At 46.5% G+C, this 19725-nt stretch overlaps 5 protein-coding genes across 5 annotated transcripts; 3 read left to right on the forward strand and 2 right to left on the reverse strand.

Annotated features, from left to right (window-relative positions):
* Positions 1 to 448: 448 nt before the first annotated feature.
* On the forward strand, positions 449 to 2098 carry ATNIH1004_009734 (uncharacterized protein; the record flags this gene model as incomplete). The annotated part of the gene is made up of 4 exons (XM_033574316.1): positions 449 to 1075; positions 1130 to 1544; positions 1608 to 1927; positions 2087 to 2098. 4 exons carry the CDS (start codon positions 449 to 451, stop codon positions 2096 to 2098), a joined length of 1374 nt encoding a protein of 457 aa, XP_033422334.1.
* Positions 2099 to 4187: 2089 nt separating this feature from the next.
* ATNIH1004_009735 (acyl carrier protein) lies at positions 4188 to 4541 on the forward strand (the record flags this gene model as incomplete). Its single annotated transcript, XM_033574317.1, has 1 exon — positions 4188 to 4541. The coding sequence occupies one exon, from the start codon at positions 4188 to 4190 to the stop codon at positions 4539 to 4541; it is 354 nt and encodes a 117-aa protein (XP_033422335.1).
* A 3034-nt stretch (positions 4542 to 7575) lies between these two features.
* ATNIH1004_009736 (uncharacterized protein) lies at positions 7576 to 9645 on the reverse strand (the record flags this gene model as incomplete). Its single annotated transcript, XM_033574318.1, has 8 exons — positions 7576 to 7765; positions 7813 to 7931; positions 8360 to 8525; positions 8616 to 8669; positions 8732 to 8775; positions 8841 to 8967; positions 9028 to 9563; positions 9622 to 9645. 8 exons carry the CDS (start codon positions 9643 to 9645, stop codon positions 7576 to 7578), a joined length of 1260 nt encoding a protein of 419 aa, XP_033422336.1.
* Positions 9646 to 12821: 3176 nt separating this feature from the next.
* Positions 12822 to 15313, reverse strand: ATNIH1004_009737 (Zn(II)2Cys6 transcription factor; the record flags this gene model as incomplete). Its single annotated transcript, XM_033574319.1, has 6 exons — positions 12822 to 13102; positions 13162 to 14434; positions 14492 to 14523; positions 14573 to 14789; positions 14862 to 15165; positions 15219 to 15313. The coding sequence occupies 6 exons, from the start codon at positions 15311 to 15313 to the stop codon at positions 12822 to 12824; spliced, it is 2202 nt and encodes a 733-aa protein (XP_033422337.1).
* A 318-nt stretch (positions 15314 to 15631) lies between these two features.
* Positions 15632 to 16360, forward strand: ATNIH1004_009738 (bZIP transcription factor; the record flags this gene model as incomplete). Its single annotated transcript, XM_033574320.1, has 1 exon — positions 15632 to 16360. One exon carries the CDS (start codon positions 15632 to 15634, stop codon positions 16358 to 16360), a length of 729 nt encoding a protein of 242 aa, XP_033422338.1.
* Between the last annotated feature and the right edge of the window lie 3365 nt (positions 16361 to 19725).

Genomic DNA, 19725 nt, shown 5'->3' on the forward strand with positions numbered 1-19725 from the left:
AAGTTAGCATTTTATTCGATTGGATTAGTTATATCGGCTTTTATATACGGATAGTGGTCATTTTGTCTATATTACGTCCATTTCTGATGATCATAGTGAGATACTAGGTATCGAAATATGTACTTGATTCAATGGAGTAAGAAAAATTGACTCCACGTAAGACAGGCATCTCTAAACTTCCTCTACAACTAGTGGCGAGTGCAATTTGGCCCCTGACAGGGTTCTACAAATGGCCCCCAAGCCAAGTCTTCTATACGACACTTGAAACTGCCCTAAATGGTGATCTGCATCTCTCGCTTGCTCTTTTTTCTCGCTTTCTCACTTCTTCCTTACTATCCAAAATGGCTCCTCCAACGTTTTCCCAACCAACATCGTCAATGGATTCCAATGACGCAAATCCATGAAATCCTTTGTGGAATAATAAGACTCAGGATCCTCCACCACCAACATGACGATCCAACATCCTACCGAACCCTACAGCACGCTAGAAGTTGATCCCAACCAATTCGACACCTTCAAGGAACCCGGAATTAACCCGATCCAATTCGACACCCACAAAGAAGCCACCTCTCGAGCCATCATCACCAGCAGTCCGGAACTGCCTCTGCGAATTGCCCCAGCACGTGTATGTGGACTCCATCGTCGCATCTTCTGGATCCTCGTCGCGGGTCTCTGTCTCTGCGTGGTGCTCGGTGCAGTGGTGGGGGGTGTGGTTGGGTCTCAACAGAACCGTCCTAGCAGTACAGGATCTCAAGGACAGAATGGACAGAATCAGGGAGGGGAACAGGATCAGAGTCAGAGTCAGCCGGGGAATGATGACCCAGGATTATCCCATCCTCCGAAAACTCAGACTGATAGTCCAAAGTCCAAGATATCATCCAGTTTGGCATCGGTGTCCTACAACGATGAAAAAGGAATTGCTCATCACAGACTATACTTCCAATCCAGCGATCACAAAGTCCAGGAGTACGCGTGGAACTCGACGGGTCGATCGTGGTATTATTTATCGAATATCACGACCGCCAGACCGAATACCCCCCTTGCAGCGAGTGTAACATATTCTCGATTTCCATTTGTATGTCCATTCCACCTGTTACGTAAGTTAGTATCAGTCTGGCTAAACGAACAGGACCTACGAGTCTACCTCCTTGACGACCAGAACTTCATCCAAGAATGGATTAGTTTCAATTCCAGCGCACCGAAATGGACATCGGGGAACTGGCTCACGACTCAGAACCTGCAGGCCCATCGAGACAGCCAACTCGCGTCGCTGTGGCAATGGCCGAGTGACTGTTCCGTCTGTCGGGGCCTGTATGTGATGTATCAGGATCCGTCAGGACGACTCACCATTGCAAATGGGACGAGTGGGTCGTATTTCACAACGAACCCTGCATTTTCGCAGCCTGCTGAGGGGACAGGACTCGGGCTGGTCCAGACGTGGACGACCACAGACGTGAACCATACGGATTTGGTTCTTTTCTACGAACAGGAGGATAGAGATATGGCTCAGTATAGATTTGGTCAATGGCCTGATTCTAAAATCGGTATGTTATCCTATCCTATCCATATCCCTATCCAGAAGTCTTCGGCTAATAATTGATATCCAGATGGCTGGAACTCTGAAGATAATACCCCTCTCAGTGCGACAAATGCCTCTTTGGCAGCATTCACCTTCAATCCCAATGGAATAGAACAGGGAAACCGCTTCATGGGAACCCTCATATCCAAGGAAGATGGAGTCACCTGCTATGTATCTGACGCCAAAGGTACGAACTGGAAGAACTACAAACCAAAAGTAATGGACTCCCTGGACAGGAATACTCCGGTGGCAGCTAACTACGATGGTCGGGCATATGGGATTAAAGACGGCGTGGTGAAGGAGTTTGTTGCTTCATCGGATGGCCGGTCCTGGAGTGCAGTTGGAGATGTACTTTCTTTGGATAGAAATAGAACTTAATACTATCTCAAGTCAACAATCTGTATAGGCTACTGTATTGAGAATCCATAGCCATTCAATATGAGATATCACGGAATCAACCCCGATGAGCCATTTTCCTTAGATATTTTCTTATTCCCTCAAATCTAGACCATGGCGTGACCCCATCGAGTCATAGTAAGATCGCCACGCCACCATTCGGGACCCAACCCGAGCACACGCCCCACTCCGGCGTAAAATCCTGTATTTCGGCTTCCCATCCCGAGGAGTCATCAGTACTATATATACTACACCTGTCACTCATCAAGCAATCATTCAATCCTCAACAATCATTCAATCCTCAATTTTCTATCAATTCTATCATTCTCAATCCATATTCTATAATTTTATAATTATATATATATATATATATATATCAAAATGATGTTCCATGCCGACCCCTACCTGGGCCTCTCGCTGCCCAAATTCTCCCTCCGAGGCGCCATCGCTCAGAAAAAAGCCGCTTCACGAGCCTCTTCTCCTCGGGGAACTCCCTCCTCGTCGCGGAAGAACTCTCTCTATGCGCATTCAGAGCGATCGGTTATTTTGGACCAGAAGAATCATTCTACAGTATGCTCTCCCCTTTTTCCGTGGACTATTTTTACTTTTTATTTTCCCGTTTTTTAGGTTCCAGTTCATACTAATTAGAAATTTCAGAATGTATCCCGGTGACGTCATTCCCGGACGTGGCACGGAGCTGAGCTCCGGGTTTTTTTCTTCAGAAAGTATGATTGATGAATAGTGTGATGAGTGAGTCGTTCTATCTTTCGGCGAATTGTATGGAGAGTTCTAATTGTTCTTGTCTAGTTTGTTCCTGCATGGATATAAAAGCTTGGGTACATGAAAAATATACTATAATACTGGCAGCTAGCCGCTTAATATTTGAATTGATACTATTAATTTAATAAATCAATTTCTTGCTTCGACCGAGTACAGAGTTTCCGGAAACTGGTGTCACCACTGTACCTATTTTCTTTTCTCCAAAGATTTGGTGCCAAGATACGCTAGGCCACCTTTGAACTAAATTCGGGTTATTATTCTTCTGTAAGTGTACTGGAAGATGCGCGCTGCCACACGCTGTCGCCCTGAAACGATGAAATGGAAGAGAAGTATATGCTGAGGCGTGATCTATTCAACGTTGGGATATGGGGCTACGTAGACAGAAAAGGTTTAGTGGGCAAGAACAGGAGCGGGTGATGACAAAGCAGCCAAGCATTCGATCGTGACGTAATTAGCTATTTCGATAGGGCAAATAGATCAGCGTAGGAAGTTTTCCGCGGTCTCTGTGAACGACGCTCGGGTGTAGGCGAGTTTAATTAAGGGGATGCTTTAGCTTTATCTGCTGTCGGGGCGGACTTAACTGGACATGGAATGGTGGAAGGACAAGTTCTCAGTTCGATTGGCGATATAAACTTTTGGCTACCTGAATGCTGATTTAACCCTGGTGCAAGTAGTGACGACTATTTGATTATCGCATGCTTTGTGTGGGCTTTGGGCCTTCCCTCGACAACTGGATCCCATGGTTTACCAACCCATTCGATGAAAAGCGGTTGAGTTTTGCGCCGGATACCTCCTAACTTTTCCGTATGTTCAAGACCTTCACTTGTATCTGTCATGGTGCGGTGCATGAGAAGTAGACTACTTTCAGGATTATTTTCACGCTATTTCACTTAATCCTTGAAAATATTCTCCATGTTACATCAGTTAAGGTGCTGATGGGGCGTTGAAGCGACGAATTGCTACCTCCCCACTATGAACCAAGCGTCACAAAATCCGAGACATGACACCAAATCCAGTGGATACTAATAATGATTCATCATAATACACATTTTCCAGCTCATTGGCTCATATCAAGAGTTGATAATAGGCACATTCTCTTAAACAGTCTTTTTACCGGTGTTAGCAATAGGATTGCCGTTTACGGCGCAACATCAAGTCAATGAAGTCATACAATTTATATATACTGAAAGACCCAAGAAGCTAATTATGGGCACCGCACTTCATTCTATAAATTGCTGTCTGTCGACCTCCAATTAAGGCTGACGAGCACCAAGTTAATTCTTCTAACATCCGCTGGAAAGACGGATAAAAAAAGGATACTCAGACAACACATATATTCCCTCCCTCCTAAATAGCAGAACCGGGTTCACATACTTTACTCTACCCACATACGACCCACCATCACCACCACCACTCTTAAACACAAATCAAAATGCAAACGAACACTTGTACCCTTACCGCCTCCGAGCCCATCACGCGATGTGAAGCAGTCGACCACTTCAACGACTCGAACAACAGCATCAAGAATTCCCTGATCAATTTGGGAATTGATAGCATGACTGCTATTGCGATACATTCATGGTTGAAGGCAAACAGTGAACTGGACGTCTCGCTGTCTTTGGATGAATTAGGTGTCGACAGCATGGCTGCGGTAGCAATGTATTCTTGGCTAAGGACGAACCATATCATGGAGGCTGGCATTGATAGTATGGCTGCTGTTCGATTACGGTCTTGGTTGAAAATGACTCTAGGTGTGGATATCAGTATTCAGGAAATCATGTCATAGGCTAGGGCTCTTGTTTTTGCCAGGTCTGTACTACGAAGATCGAGTAAGATTTCTTAAGAGATACAGTTGTTAATGGGAAATTATATCCTTCTCTAAAGCTTTATGTCGTAAATTCTGTGGCGGTTTACCACATTTTATTTACTTGCGAGGTTGTTTTGGTGAGCGCCATTCACTGTGTGTTAATAGAATATGCGCTCCATGTCACCAGTTGGAACATTATACCTCACGAAATTAGCAAAATTGACACTATCGAGAACAGAACTGTCCGTTCATGTTACCTGAGTGTCTGCTTTATCCTCAGGTTCTGTAAACTCAACTCCTTCATGATTGTTTTGGGCACGAAAAGGAGCGTCGTCGTGAAAAAGTAAGACTAGATTTGTGCAAGTAGGCGGGCGTGCTTCGATGGAGTGGCGGGAGTAGCCGTTGCGCCCAGCTGTCTGCTCATTTTCGCTTGCCTGTTGCGGAAGATGGACTTGGGGTAAAGGTTGGGTCAGAGATGGGAGAAAGTGTACATCATCTGTGATTATTGCTAGTTGCTAGTTCACTTTGGTTACTCCAAACGAGAAAGTTCAAAGGCTAATGTTAGACAAGGGCGCCGCAATAAGAAGGACTGAGCACAGATGAAACCGGTCTCCAATTAAGAAAGAAAGTGCATAAGAGATGCAAAGAGTGTTATGCCAAGATAGACTAGAAGGGGAAGGGATATCGACGAACGAGCGTGCGTGGCAGTAGCGAAACTATACGGAGTCACACTGGTGAGGCGCGCTCCGCAAGCTCCATGCAAGTGGCCCTAAAACGAAAAACCAAAACATGGCAATGGAGGAAAGCAAAGAAAATGATAAGGATAATGAGAAGTAGGTGTGAGATCAGTCGTGCAGAGGATAGGAGGCTTGTTTCTGGATGTTGCATGTCGAGGCACAATCTGTAAACAATAGTGCTCTGTGTACGGAATTTTCTACCTGTCCGAAAATCGGTTACCAGTAAGCTAGTCAACTACGTTATCCTGGCTATTATAAGTGATGATAATCGCTAGAAGATGAAAGGTGGCGATCAGTTTGATGCTTGCTGGAAGACTGGAAGCTATCAAATTTCCATTGTAGATTAAGTATGGCATGCCCTTGTTGATCTGGGTTGTATCAGGGGATGGATATAAGAAGGCCTTAAACTCACAACGGCCTTTTAAATACCCAGTAAAATTACTCTCTATTCTTCACTCACCTTGTGATCCTTGCCACTCTGAATTTTAAACATCCCTGCTTTTAGGATTTCCCCATCTAGATCCTAAATAGTATAGTTCTCTCTTTCCACCGCGACCATATTCCAGACTTAGCTGCTTTTATGGACGCTGTTGTTCCAAAGAAAAAAGTAAGCAAAATTTTACTAGTCGTCCACGACTGGGGATCTGCTCTGGCGCAAAAGAACTCCATCCGAATCGCGGGTCTGATGTTCATGGAATTTATATCAGGGGGCTTGAAATGGAATGATTTCCCTCCTGGACCTCGTGACTTGTTTAGAAAATTTCGCACTGAAGATGTCGGGCTGAGCTTATAATAGAGCAGAACGTTCTAAGAGAAGGCGGCCTGGCACAAAGTGTTTCAAGGGATTTAACAGAGGCCGAAATGCTACATTATCGCAGGCCATTTTCAAATTCTAAAGACAGGGAGCCTGTGTATCGGTTCTCGAACGAAGTACCTTTGATGGGTATCCACAGGATGTGAGCAGGACCGTGAATATGTACTGGGAGTGGCTAAGAAAAAGTCAAGTCCCGAAGTTGATATTTTGGGCTGAATCTGGAACATGATTGTCTCCAAGATCGCACTTGATTCGATAAATGTGAAAAGGAGAAGAAAGGAAGAGGAAAATGAGCGGTAGACAAACAAGGTGGGAGGTCACGTGACACGGATCGAGGATCCGCCAAAGGTGCCAACAGGGCCAAAAGGGACAGTAGGGACAGTAGGGACAACAGGGACAACAGGGATAACAGTGACCATAGGCCCAAGAAGGTAAACGGGCCCCAGCCCTTTACGGGATGGCAGCCAAATCCAACAGTCCAAGCCAAATTTAATAAGATTATGCAGAACTCTTTAAATGTAGAGTATCAGCAGATCAACCGTGCAATTAAAAAAGCCTAACAGGGCAGTTAAACCAATAAACACAATGTTATGGCAGAATTCATCAAGATGCTACGTTTGGTTGATATTTAAGACCTTATTCTAGTCTAAACAGGCAACATTCATGTATTTAACTGCAATTATTGAGTTGTTTATTTAGCTATTCAACATCTGACGTCGTAGATACTGGGGGGGGTGTGTCGACCAAGTGGTCTAATATTACCCATTACGTAGTATCTGCTCTGTCCGACTATGTTCCTTTGTTTTTCACCTTTTGTCCAGCTCTCCCAGATAGATTCAGACAGTTAGAGACCTTAACCTTTTCAATGCAGACCCATACTATTATATGATCAGTGATACTAGCTCATACGCGTATTCAGCTGACCAACAAATATTTATTCTGTGTATGGTTGGGTCCGTATTATGGATAAGCCAGAGCTTCCACGAGACAAACTACACAGCCAAGATTGCCCGTGGTCTATGACTTAACGAGTCCTTGCGACTGATGTAAAGCAGCTTTGACAGGCCCGCTTGTTAGGCCACTGGCCCGGTTTCAGTCTGCTTAACCTTTTAATAAGCGACCTCCAGATGTTGAGCAAAAAAAACCTCTCACCCCAGGTGTCTCAAGGTTTGCTCCTTAAGCATACACCACCGGCATGTTAGCTAGAACATCATATCCGTTGCCTGGCCGCAGGTTCTTAGTGTGAGTGAGATAGTGGCGACAATTCGAGTCTTCTCTACTAGGACACACCACTCTGACTGTTAAACTTCAGGTCCTTAGTGCGAGTAAGGTAGCTGATTTTGTCGTTTTGCACACTGACACGCCTGCCTGTTCTCTCAGGCCCCATAGACAGTCTCGTCGAGCCCCGGGCTGTCACTGCAATTATGCGCCACGCCTAACAGGAAGGACTTTCTGCTTCACGTTACCACCGCAGATCTCTACCCGGTAGCCGTGTTTTGCAAATGTTGCCCTTGTAGTATTCCAGATACCATGTCGAATACCAGAACAGCCCTTCACTAACCAAGTTTTGGTTCTCGGCCTCGCAGATCTCCCGGATACCCGTGGCTATGCCGTAACGAGGCCGTGGAGGTTCGTCACTAGATCCCACGCCCCTGGCGGAATAGACAGTCAGCATATCCGTACACTTCCTCTTAAGGACCAGTCTCTGAGAAGCACCAGCTGGAACGCCTGGCACGTTACTAGGAGCAGACTATCCTTTTTGGGAGGAGTGGCTCCGCCAAACCTCCTGCCGTAATCTGCAGGGCTAATTTTTGAAATCTAGGGTGATCGGCGCGGGTGATCAGCTTCGGGCATCCGTGAATATAGATGGGTATTGAGTTCGTCGCGAGGCACGCTGCCCAAAAGTTCCAAGGCTTCGCAGTCACATTGTGGACCTGGATCTCAATATCCTAATGTATCCTTTTATAGATATATTCCATCTATATTAATAGTAGTCATGACAGTGTAAGAAGCAGATCTTCAGAAGATAGGAGCAGACATAAAATCGCATAAGGAGTTTCAATTAGCTAAGTAAATAGTGCCAGTTAGTAGAGAAGCTATCCACTGTCTGCCTTTCGCCCGTGGCCTGCATCGAAGGTACTTTCCACGTCACAATGAACGTAGGGATGCCAATCTTGTCTATATATCCTCTTAGGGACGCTCAATGCACCAGTAGACTTATTACTTCGATATATGGGCAAACTGACTTCAGCGGAATTAGTCCCCGTTGATCGTGTAATGGGATGGGTACTGAGGGTGTCGCTGGATCTCGCTGTTGCGGTCCCTAGCATGCGTCGGGATTCTCGAAATAGTTGGCGGAAAATAGGAATATGGATAGCAATGATATCGACAACAACTTCACGCATTCCCCAACTATACAAGTATCACCGTGGTTAGCTGATATGTTGTCATTCATACCTCCTCCCTTGCCAGCTGCGAGCAGATAAGTTTCTCTCAACATACCGATTATAGTTCAGAGTAGTTGGGTTTGCTACTGTCACAGACAGTCTAATAATCCTGTACGTCAAGTTTCTAGTCAGATGTGATCATCCTAGCCAAATGTCCTTGTCTGAACGTACGCGGCCGCAATGACGATAATCCCCGTTCCCAGGAAGAGAAAGATCTTTATTTTTCTGCAAGGATCAGCAATCTGACTAGCTGCTAGAATCATGAATGCGGACTACCTACTTCTTTCTGGGCATGGAAAGGTTCCACAGGAGTAGAATTGGTAAAGCCACGATCTAGCATCCAATCAGCTACGTTCCCTGTCAGGGCCATTATCGTCCACCAGGGCGCACTAACCATTGCATCGGTTCTGGAATCATTGGCACTGTCAGCTCTAGATCGCCAAGCACGATTAGCCGGGAAGATTTACATTACATTCAATCCGAACACAACGCCGAATATAACGGGTGCCTGGATACATCGCATAGGTGGCAACGGCTTGATCTGCCAGTACAGGTATGGGGGATAGCAGTTAAAGACAATGGTAAGAACAACACCGAGGTAGGACAGGAAAATTATGCCTGCAATCCAGAGAATTAGGTGGTTATGCCAGGTCAAGCTTCTCGTCAAGCGCCAAGATAGAAAGAGCATGTTGGCTTTCAAGAACCATAGCAACGCGCTGTAAATAAAAGCCAGGGCAATCTCCCATTTGGAGCCAACAATAAGACGCGCGGCTTGTTCATCGGTCATCATGTTAATTTCATCCTGATCGAAGTCCGCATTGTTTCCGTACTGCGCAACCAAGTAGGCCCCTGTCGCGTTGACGACGTGACAAGCGAGAATCGGGATACAGGTATAGTCGTCACCAGCCAGTCCGCGCAAGCCGAGCATCCGCCAACGGAACACCAAGCGCATGAGGATAATAAAGGTTCCGATGCCGAAAAGTGCCCAAAGTTCGGTGATCCACTATACCTCTGGCAGTCAGTTCCGAGATCCGATAAGGTGTGGGAGGGGAGCAACAGACTGTTGTATTATAGGTCACCGCCATATAACTCGAATGGTGACTCAGATCTATCGCTTTATTTCAACGACAGATCGGAGAGTCCAGAGAACAAGAATAAACGCCCAGAGAGACAGCCAGCAGAATGCGTTCTACATATAGAGTACAGAATGCTTGTACCTGAGTAGATAATACACCTGTCGGTTCGTCCGGTCCTTGTTCAAGTTTTCTAATTCCTTGTTACCTGGGTGAAATGGCGTAAGTATTATATCACTGGTATTGCAACCTCGCCCATGGTTGGGCTTTGTGTCTTAAGTTTACCCTAAGCCTCCGCCGAAGGTTAATATTCATCGAGTACAGATAAACTTTCCTAAGCTCCCGGCAGGGGCTATCTTGGTGTCGTAATCCACAGGCACAAATATCAGCCGATACAAGGCCTGGAAAGTCCCCTTATTTTTCCACTTCTCCTCAAGGGCTTTCATGATACGCAACATGATTTTTACTTCTCATATTCCATAGGTATCCTACCGAGCAAAAGACTACCGACGCCGAGACCATTGCCTTTCTCGTTCTAGATGAGCAGTGCCGCCCTGGGGTCGTGCGACCGGGGCGAGTGGGGGAGCGCTAGGGTAACCGTTGTGCGCAATCCTCCTGGAAGATCATGTAGATCATCAAGATGGCGCCCCGTCTTCCACCATCCACTAGGGAGATGACCTATGATTGTGAGCAACAACCTCTCAGGCTCACAGATGGCTGAGGCTGCCGCTATCATGGACAATGCCTCTTTCCACTATTCCGACAGAATCGAATAAATGCGTGCACAGACAGAGGTCAGCTAGCATATTTGCCCCTTACTCGCCGGATTTAAACCCATTTGAGGAGCTCTTCGCTGAGTTGAAAGTTTTTATTCGGCGAATTGGCAATCCTATGAAGATAATCCCGACCAAGGTGTTGATACTGTGGGTAGAGGGAAACAAGTGGGGAGGGGTATTTTCGAAATTCAGCTGGGCCATAGAGTATAATGCTTGCGAAGTCTCTCATTCTTAGAGGAGAAAGTCCTCAAGGCTTCAAAACCTTTCGTAGCGGGCGGAATAGCACCAAGAAAATTGGTGCTATTTTGGGGACAAATACGCAAAATAGACAAGGCAAGATGCCACATCAAGACAAGAACTATGTTATCCAATGCATTCGAACAAAGAGAATGCAGGCCAACACCAGCCGTGATCATCAAGTTGTCACTATTGCGCTAGATACGCATCAATAGTAATTAATTATAATAATTGTCAAATAATATAGCCGTTGGTCGACCAGAATCAGGTGACCAGATCGGGGTAAAACCCCAGCGGAGCACACAACAAAATAATCAATCAAGAATAACCAAGAAGAATAATCAAGAAGAGCCCAACCAGCTCAATTCATGCAAATAAGACCTTTTTACCAATCGTACTCTATTTCCTCTTCGGGACTAGCCGTATATCTGACAATAATTATGAATGGTAACGAACTAGTAAGTTAGCGTAAGACAATTACATAAGGTGAGAGTCCAACCTGCTGACTTGCAGTAAACTTCGCTAGGAAGGTTTCATCCCCTTGAACTTCATTCTCAATCAATTACCTTTATATATGACCAAAGCAAATGCCTTAAGACTACATTACCCTTTCCGTCAGGCTGTTGCTAAAGATTTTGCGAGCTGTTTTAGTATAATCCAGCAGCTCCTCTAGGCTGTAGAAGAGCCGTACTTCACCATGACCTCCCCTTCTGCGAGCCCAATCAACCAGCTCAACAATATTTACGTATATTTCTCGCACAGCCTATGCATTCATGTCAACGCAGTTTCATATTATAAAAATGACGTTATATACTTAGCTTCTCGCATTCATGACACGTTCTTGGTAAAGGTTCAATCTTCACAGCGCGACAAAGGAATGCCAGGCGCCAGTGTCGTCCTCTATCCCAAACCAGAGCTTGAACTCTTGAGTAAGAGCTTCTTAGAATTGGTCTTAAGCTTGGGCAGAATTCTCATCACCTTTACGCTAGCTATAGAGTCTTTGGAGGGACGATTATGATTCGCACGGCGGTAAGTGAGGGTCATATTTAAACCCAGGGAATGATTGAAAAAAGCTGTTCAGGGGCATTTCAGGCAGCTGAAAATGAGTAGCTGAGTCCCTCAAATACTGGTCAAGAGCATCCTGGCTGCCAGATGATCTATTACAAGCTCACACCACTCCATGGCAACACGAATATGATGTTCCTTATTTGATCTTGATTACCCCGCCTTGGGAAAAAGAAATTATAGTACACTAATAAGCAAGGACACTCAATCACATCAGTCACCGTTATCTTGTGGCAAACAAATTCAAGCACGAAAGGTACCGGCAATATCATAAACAAGCAGTCCCATGAGACCATCAGATACCCTAATGGGCCATACTGCCTCTTATTCTCTCCGGATAGCCATTGCCTATCCTCGGGAGAGAAAAGGAAGAAAAATAAAAAGAATGAATAAAATGTCAGTTAAAGTGTCCAGTGAAGGGTGTAGCATGTGTTGTGAAAACCTTGACACGGTCCACGGTGCACAGGGGGGATGGGGAATAGGGCAGGAGAAGCTATACCGGCTACGCGCACGTAGTCTACAAAGGAGAGTATAATATATTCAACTAGATATATATTCAATGTCTCATCTAGATGCCTCAACTGGGATAGGGGATTCGGAGGTTGACAACGTTGTGCGTAGCCAAAGCGCTAGGAAGGAATCGGTACGAATACCATTTCTTCAACAGCATAGATAAAATATTGAGGTGCGAGAGGAGCCTATATTCCTTGAATTTAACGGATTGATCAAATCTGGCTATGGAATGCAGTCGGACAGAGTTGGTTCAGATCCAGATAAAGAAGACTTGGAGAAAAGAGGTTCAGAGCAAAATGACCAGCGACAACGTCAACTCTGGACTTTATTGTCGGAGTACCGGTATCTGGCGAGCAAACATATAATTAGAGATACCTTCGGGACCAACAATGTTCTTAAGATGTAATGTTTTATTCTATACAATCTCAGATTAGATAAACCTCTTTACAAGTCCTTTATGATATACACCTGGCAGATATCCACTGTAGGGACGTATTCTACAGTAAATGGAACGATAACAACACTCAAAATTATACAACGAATGTACCCGATATGTCAAATCACATTATCTCCATACCAGGTCAGATCATAAATCCATTAAAGCACGTCTCCCGAATTCCCCGGAATACCCTCCAAATTAGTCTCCCCAAAGGACAGATCACCCCCCAGAAACAACAGATTCTCCCAGTACCGATCGTAGAAATCGACCGCGTCGGTAGGTCCGGCTAATTGCACGTCCTTGGGCGGCACCAACTCATCCGGTCCCGGGTAGAATATCGCGTTCATGAGGTCCACATCAGCCGGAGCATGTTGGTGGATCCTATCAGGAGTATCTGGATCTGTGGGGCTGGGAGGCATGGGTATGGGCACGGGCATGACTAGAGATGTCAGCTTAGTGTCGTCCCTCTTTATTAAAGGATCAAGAAGGATAACTCACGATCGGCTCCGGTCGAGGGCACCGAAGGTTCGTCCTGCCCCAAGGTTGCCCCATGCTGCAGGTGCGTGTTGGCAATCTTCAGCATGATCTGTAGCGCATCGGCAGTTGTGGCCGCTTCCTTGGACTGCGGCCGCAAATGGTTCCAAATGGCGTAGGACCGTGTCAGCTCCTGGCACAGCTGCTGGCGGTCTGCCAGGATGGTCTGCCGCTCGCTGGCGGACAGTTCTTGCAATAGGTCGTATCGCGACTGGCAGGATATCTCCAGGGAGATGATCATGGCGGCGACGCGGAAATGCATGACAACGCAGGAGGAGAAGAAGAAGGAGGTACAACCGAGCTGGCTGCCTGGCGCGCTGGCGTCGAAGATATCGGACTGATGCCGCAGCACCGTCCGCGCGGCGTCCAGACATTGTCGGCGCGAGTACGCGTACGTCGGGTTCCAGCGTTGGTGGGCCAGATACCGCCGATGCAGGTCGCAACGTGCTTTCTGGTACATCAGATCGACGTTATACCGGTCCATGATGGCGGTGGGAGGGTCGGCGATGCACTCCTCCAGCGGTCGGAATCGCAGCGACACAGGGACGGTGGCATGCAGCTCGTGCAGGTTCGCATCCAGATGCAGCACTTCCCGGTACGGAATGCCCTTGACGGAGTAGACGCGGCGGGTGATCTCCGCCGCGGCAAACATAATGCGATTAAGCACGACGGGGAAGAGGATAGGGGTTTTCTCAGTCCACGGCCGGGCAGGGGGCAGCGCAGTCGCCGCTGGATCCAAGTCCTCATCGGTCAAATTGCGTGGCTCGTCAGTGTCTGATTGCACCTGGTTCGTGCTGGGGGGCAGGCCGGCCTGCAGCGAGATGTAATGGTCCAGCAGCGAGAGATACATCCAGATGCGACGCCGCATCTCGCCTTCGAACACGGAAATCCCCCGGAAGTGCTTGGGATCCCGGTGATAGCCACTGTGTAGCGCCAGGCGGGTAGCCAGTCCCAGCAGTGCCGATGGACCGACATGCGTATCGGTACTGCGCAGGATCTCGCTGGCCACACTGAGGATCAACGCCTCCAACTTGTACCTTCCTGGCGTGGTGTAAACCGACATGGCAAGGCATTGCGAGGCCCGTCGATGGTATGCATCAAACTTCTCTGCCAGATCCCCGTCGGCTCGACCGGACGTGGAGAAGAGATGCAATCCAGTACAGGCACAGAGGATGCCAAACAGATAGGCCAGCCAGCTGATGGTCACGTCGCTGGGGTTCCTCCAAAATCCAGCATACTAAATAATAATTAGTAGGAGAGCTGCAGGCCAACAAACGGTCAGGGTTCAACCTACCTCGCGCGCAAAGGTCGGAATATGCATAATGACTGATTGATGAGCTCGTTGCCATGTACTTAAGGATCTGAAAGCACATACCAAGAGTTGATTCCTTGGAGTTCAAGTAGACGGAGACCAGTCTGTCGGCGTCAGACCGCACCGGCAACGCCGCGAGCAGTTCATCCTTGGTGGTGGAGATGCAGTTGGCGAAGAGAAGCACCGGACCGGACAGATCTGGAGTTAAAGAAACTTCCTCATTCTCTTCCTCGGGCGAGGTGTCCGTGGTCAGTTGCAGATATTCCTTCACCTCTGCGATCTGGACTCGTCAGTTGGACAGGCACGGAGGGAGAAGTAAATATAAAAAAAAAAAAAATAAAAAAAAAGCAACCTCGTTTAACAATGCCTGCCAATGATTTGGATTCCGATAGATGGTCCCGTCATGCTCTCTCAGCATGGTCCCGGGCAAGTCTGTCTGTTCTGATGGTTCTTCCCAAGCCACAGTCTGAGGATCTGGCTGCGGGTGGGATGGCGCATCGACGGCGGACAGCTGCTGGATACGAGCCTCAAGATCGTGGAGATGACTCTGGATGCCTTGCCGGTTGGAGATCCCCGGAGCACCGACGTAATGGCACGAGTAAGCCCGACGGTACTTGATGCAGTTATCACAGGGATGGAGGCGATTGCACTTCAGCCTAGGCCCGTTAGTGGAGAGAGGATAACCCACCCAGGGAAGGGCAAGACAGACTTTTTCTGTCGACAAGGAACGCAGGACAGCTTAGGACGAGGCTTTCGTCTCTTCGCCGGCACAATAGTCGGATTTGCATGGCTATTTAGGTCCATGACGCTGAGAATCTAGCGGGGATACTGGATTGTTTGTCCGTGGGATTCGCTCAAGACCCTCTTTTAGCGCCGGAGATTCCCCTATTAGCGTCGGATTTTTTTTTCCTCCAGATCTCGCATCGGACAAAGTATCTTGTTGCTTCTGGACATGGCTGGAGATGTTAGTTGGGCTGCGGGCCTATATAATGGCCATGCCTTCTACGTCTCTCCATTTATCAGTTATCTATCTCTCCTCCCCTCTCCTCTCGCCCCACTGGCATCTCAAGACGTTCGATTGGCAATCTGAGCAATCCATAGTAGGGTCGTTTCACTCCATCCATGGACTACTACAATAATCTCGACGATTCGTCCACCGAAAGCACCTCGTGCAGTGTATCCGTCCCCTCGGCCAGTCCTGTGCCTCGATGGCTCGATGCCCAGACCGGTTCTTTCTCTCTCCCCGAATACCCAGAGCTCTGGGTGCATGCCGATTTTGTACCTCCCGACTATCACTGCCATCCAACTTTAAGGCCTCATCAAGCCCTCGCACACCCTGGCACACTCAGTCCGGATCAATTGGTCGTCCCCGACATGGCACTAACCGAGATCGATCTGTCCGCCGGAGAACTTATCCCCCAGATGGAGACAAATACCCCCTATAATCTCGGATCGACAGGCTCACTCCGTCCCTCCCCCTCCATTCCAGGGTCGCAACAAACAGCTTCTCTCCATATCCCGACAGTAATTACTGGTCACCTCGAACCGACCTCCCATTCACAGTCTCCCCGAACAAAGCAACGAACACGGAGGAGACTCATCACGGAGGATTCTGGGACAAGTGACGGTTCGCCTGCCGACTCGGAGGAAGAACGTCTTCTTGAGAAACGGCGACGGAACAAGATGGCATCGCGCCGACTAAGACAGAAGCATCTCGACCACGTGTCCGACCTGGAGTCGCGACTGGATCGGGTCACGCAGGAGCGCAACGAGCTGCGGTTACAAGTCGCTAAATGGGAGGGAGAAGTTACGGTGTTGAGGAAATTGCTGGATCGGAAAATAGGCGGGTGAATGTGATATGATGGATGACGCAGGACCTGTGATAATGATGTAGAATACACTCTGTATAGAATACCTTGATTTTAACTTTCCTTTTAATCCAATAGATGATTGGTTCTACCGTCCGCTCCACTATATTCCTTTTAACAGTATTCCTCTATAGGGTTGTATTGTCTTTTATCTGCCTCTTAATTTTTAACTATATGGATATTGACTTGTTCTTTCTGTACATCTTCAAAGTTTTTGTTAGAAAGAGAAGTCTTCATGAAGCAGTCTTTTACTGTGATCGAACGCTCTAGAATATATTTTTCCATCATGACGGATGTGTTTAGTGCCGATAACTATTAAAACGTTCTTTTTCTAATTTTCCTTACTATATAAAGACTATATCTTAAAACTATAAAATCTATATTCCTAGAAAAAAATAGATTTTCAGGAAAAGAGGGTCCGCAGTGGTATGACTACTTAGATATCTACCTGGTGGGCATCTGGATTCTCTGGTCATATACTCTCCAAGCAAACCCTCTAAATACGGGATTACTTGGTCTATCCTCTAGGTTTGCCAATATTCTTATGCACCCATCAGGTCGTACAACGACGAAAATTCCTCGATCCTGGGGCATCGCGTATGTGGCATATTTCATCCTGCGGATGGACTTCAGTAGAAGCCCATTTCACATTGTCCGATAGCATCCGGGACATCCTCCCACTCAAAATGCCGGGACAATTGTGGATAAAGCACAGTTAGTTGGATCAATCCCACCGGAAAATTGAAAAGCACGCGATCCTGTAAGCTGTTGACCGTCGAGGCCGAATGCCATCAGGCCAAAGAAGTATGAAATCCGAGTTCCCACTAACCGCCTACCTTCTTGAGTGGCGCTGCTACGCAGCTCTACACCATCAGGTTATTCTGTAACCATACTTGGTACAGACAACCTGGTGGCAGAGATATTTTCCACTCACCAGTCACTGGCTAGTTTTTTTTCTTTCCCCTCATACACTATCTGTTGTAGGCCTTTCAGGAAAAGTACGCCGCAGGCATTGGTGTTGTGGTTTCATTAAGGCCTATCGCATCAAACCGGGTTGGGCAAGTAGATCATACAGGTCATGGCAATAAAGATATTTAATCCAAGCTAGCATCTATTTTACCGCTGTTTATTCAGGTGGGTTTAACACCACAGGTATGCTCGGTTATTACAGCTCTCGGGCAATGCCGAGCGGAGCTTATGATAGTAATTAATAATAATACTAGTCTGATTAGTTGCATGTCTACGAAGCGCTGTACTTTCATTTTTGTCCGCTGGGGGCGCAGCACCAGGCACGAATATCTGGTTAAGTAGACAGCTTATCAAACGCCTACCTGGACGGCCACTCACAACATGGAGGACAGTCGCACTGGACATCTGGAAGTCCAAAAAGGGCCTCACCACGCCCGCCTAAAAATTATGGGCACCGGGCCCACAACTTCTCGGAATTCTTAAAGGGGAGGATAATGTCACAGGCTACTGCTGTATATCACTTGGCTTCGCCTTCGCTGCAATTGGCGCATATGATTGGTCCGCTTATTGCAGTTATATAACCCCTTGTTGTATAAGAACGCATGCTTCTTCCCTTTACTTTCTTCCTCCCAGCGATTCCTTTTTGTGTATATCTAGTTATTAGATAGCGAGGCATTTCGCCCCTTTTCAAGATCCAATTAAATATTAGCGCAGCCAACGCTATAAGTATGCACGGCTAGTACACTTTGTATCAGATATATTTAGTATCCCAGCAATAAGCTCTGAGCCTGGGTGGGTTTTTGGTGTCGCTGCGCAGCTTATACGGCCGAATCGGGCATGTTTAAATGCAGATATCATAGGAGTGGCGCTCTCCTTGAAGTCGTGGGTTGAGATGGGCGCCATTAATTGGCCATAAGGAATAGTGAAAGATTTTGGTCAGAATTCTGTTTATAGTGAGAGATATTATCCATGCCAAGCATCACCAGCTTCCTTATAAAATCTCGCCCCAGGGCAATTAGGGCCGCCCTAGAGCAATTCAGATCAGCTCAGGGCGAGGCCCGCCCTGAACTGCCCGCCCTATTCCCATTCCTGTATTAGAAGTAGTAAGCTAACCTATTTATCTCCTATTTTTTTATACTCTTTTTTTATGCTAACCTTATTAGGTATTTAAAACAGGCAACCTCTCGAGTATACTAGAAGGAACATTAAAATAAATACCCTATCCTAGCAAGCCTTGCTCGAGATATCCCAATATCAGTTAGTGGTTCTGGCTTAGAGCAATTATGTAACTCTGCTCGCAATATTTGCCACTACCACTGTGGATCGCTAAAACCACACAATCAAGGAGTTAATGATGTTTGTGTGTACAACAAGATTTAATGTGGAGTCTAAGCAGCTTGCCTTGGCTAAAGAATATATTTCTGCTTAAAAAAAGCAAGCAAGAAAAAAGCAAAAGGATGCCTAGCAAATAAAAGAGGAGGAATTCCAATCAGTGATAATAAGTGCTAAAGCCACCCAACTTTTAGTGGCGTGCATTTGGGAAGAGAATGGTAGAAGCTATATTAAATAATTATATTTAACTAGAAGATACTGATCAGGATGAGGTTCCTCTACCTGATAATAGCCACTTGCAGGAACAGAGTAGTACTTAAAGACGTTTACCAGGGCGCAGTCCAAAGCGTTTAAAGATTTTGTATATAATTAGTGGAAATAAGAATCAGAAGAGCCATGTCAGCAGAAATACTATATATTTACACGAAAATAATTATAATTCAATCTTCCAAAATTAATCTAAACTGAAAGCAAAATACTAAAATTACAAACGGATTCTACATAAAATATACATATTACCGGGGTTTTAATGTTTGTCGGACCGCAAGACCGGACCGAAGTAGTGAGGTCCTAAAATTTCTAGGACCGTGCGGTCACCAGGCACTTACCCCTATGGCTGACTGCAAAGTGTTTATAATACTAATAGTCTCTGGGATCAACTCCATTAGACTCATTGCTTCCAACCAATGGAGAAAATGGATTTTTAAGAAAGAAAGAACCTCAGTAGTAGTAAGCAATTTGCTTTGTTCCAGATGAGTCACCCAGTAGCGACAGGAGTATTGCATTTCTTCCGGGAGGTATTGGTTAATAGCCTGACGGGTAATATCTGCACGCTGCATTCCATAACTGGTAGGCCGCATAGATTTTGTTTGAGGCGACTTTCATAATGCGAAGGCAATGTGAGGTTATACTTGTATGCATGTCCTCCTCGTTACATGAAAGTCTCGAAATGATAAAATGTAAAATGCGGACTGGGGCATCTTCTTCCTCTGGAACACTAAGAACCGAGTGTAGCATGCTTAACAGGTTTCGATATCTTTTTTTGGC

This window comes from Aspergillus tanneri (assembly GCF_003426965.1).
Source record: "Aspergillus tanneri strain NIH1004 chromosome Unknown AapTan_5_pilon_pilon_pilon, whole genome shotgun sequence".
NCBI classification, from domain to species: domain Eukaryota; kingdom Fungi; phylum Ascomycota; class Eurotiomycetes; order Eurotiales; family Aspergillaceae; genus Aspergillus; species Aspergillus tanneri.